The sequence below is a fragment of the Coturnix japonica genome, unplaced genomic scaffold, assembly GCF_001577835.2.
Source record: "Coturnix japonica isolate 7356 unplaced genomic scaffold, Coturnix japonica 2.1 chrUnrandom1340, whole genome shotgun sequence".
Classification (NCBI taxonomy): Eukaryota; Metazoa; Chordata; class Aves; order Galliformes; family Phasianidae; genus Coturnix; species Coturnix japonica.
The window spans coordinates 2,325-3,541 of record NW_015440547.1 but is presented as its reverse complement, the minus strand read 5'-3'; the positions used below and the strand labels follow the sequence as shown (position 1 = coordinate 3,541).

Genomic DNA, 1,217 nt, shown 5'->3' with positions numbered 1-1,217 from the left:
GGGGTTGTTATGGGGGTTGTTGTTATGGGGGGGCTTGGGTTAGGGTTAGGTTTGGGGGGGAGACCCATTTTTGGGGGGCTCATCCTTTGGGGGACCCTTTTTGGGGACCCATTCCTTGGAGGACCCCCATCCCTACTACAGGCCCCCCACAGCCCCATAGCTCTCACCCCTCTCGGTCTCATCCAGCTCGAAGTAGAAGTACTCCCTCAGCTTGCTCTCTTCAGGCCAGCTCACGCTCTTCTTCTTCCTCCCCTTCTTGCTCTGCAGGGCCCCATCCAGCCCCACATCGCCCTGTTTGCCATCGCTCTGCTCCGACGACCCTATATCCAACCAGACCCCATATATCGAACCAGACCCCATATATCGAACCAGACCCCATATATATCCAACCAGGCCCCATATATATATCCAACCAGGTCCCATATATATATCCAACCAGGTCCCATATATATATCCAACCAGGCCCCATATATATATCCAACCAGGCCCCATATATATCGAACCTGGCCCCATATATAGAATAGACCCCATATATATATCCAACCAGGCCCCATATATATCGAACCTGGCCCCATATATAGAATAGACCCCATATATATCCAACCAGACCCCATACATATCCAACCAGACCCCACAGTTCAACTATAGGGTTAAACCATTGGCCCCATTGAATTCAATGGACCTTAATGGACCCCATTGAATTCAATGGACCTTAATGGACCCCATTACATCCAATGGACCTTAATGGACCCCATTACATCCAATGGACCTTAATGGACCCCATTACATCCAATGGACCTCAATGGACCCCATTGCATTCAATGGACCTCAATGGACCCCATTACATTCAATGGACCTTAATGGACCCCATTACATTCAATGGACCTCAATCGACCCCATTGAATCCAATGGACCTTAATCGACCCCATTACATCCAATGGGCCTTAATTGACCCCATTACATTCAAAGGACCTTTAATGTATTACTTACCCATCTCCATTGGTTCTGGTACCTCCACGGCTGGTACCGGGGTACCGGGTCGGTCCGATTCCATTGTATCTGATGCAGTGTTGGGTTCCGGGGATGAAGGTTTAGTGGGGTTGGAGTCGGAGGTTGATTTGCCTTCAAAGGGACTGGGCTGGAATAGGGGAGGACAATGAGGGGCTGCGGCCCTATAAGCTCTATGGGGTGCCATGGCCCTATAAGCTCTATGGGGT

At 50.0% G+C, this 1,217-nt stretch overlaps 1 protein-coding gene across 1 annotated transcript in view; it reads right to left on the bottom strand.

Annotated features, from left to right (window-relative positions):
* PPP1R10 (protein phosphatase 1 regulatory subunit 10) overlaps positions 1–1,217 on the bottom strand; it is a 4,743-nt gene that overhangs the window by 1,422 nt on the left and 2,104 nt on the right. The window contains exons 3-4 of the mRNA XM_015851371.1: positions 991–1,138; positions 168–320 (exon numbers count right to left, since the gene is read on the bottom strand). Of these exons, the coding sequence (XP_015706857.1) occupies positions 168–320; positions 991–1,138 (301 nt within the window). The remainder of the gene's footprint in view (positions 1–167; positions 321–990; positions 1,139–1,217) is intronic.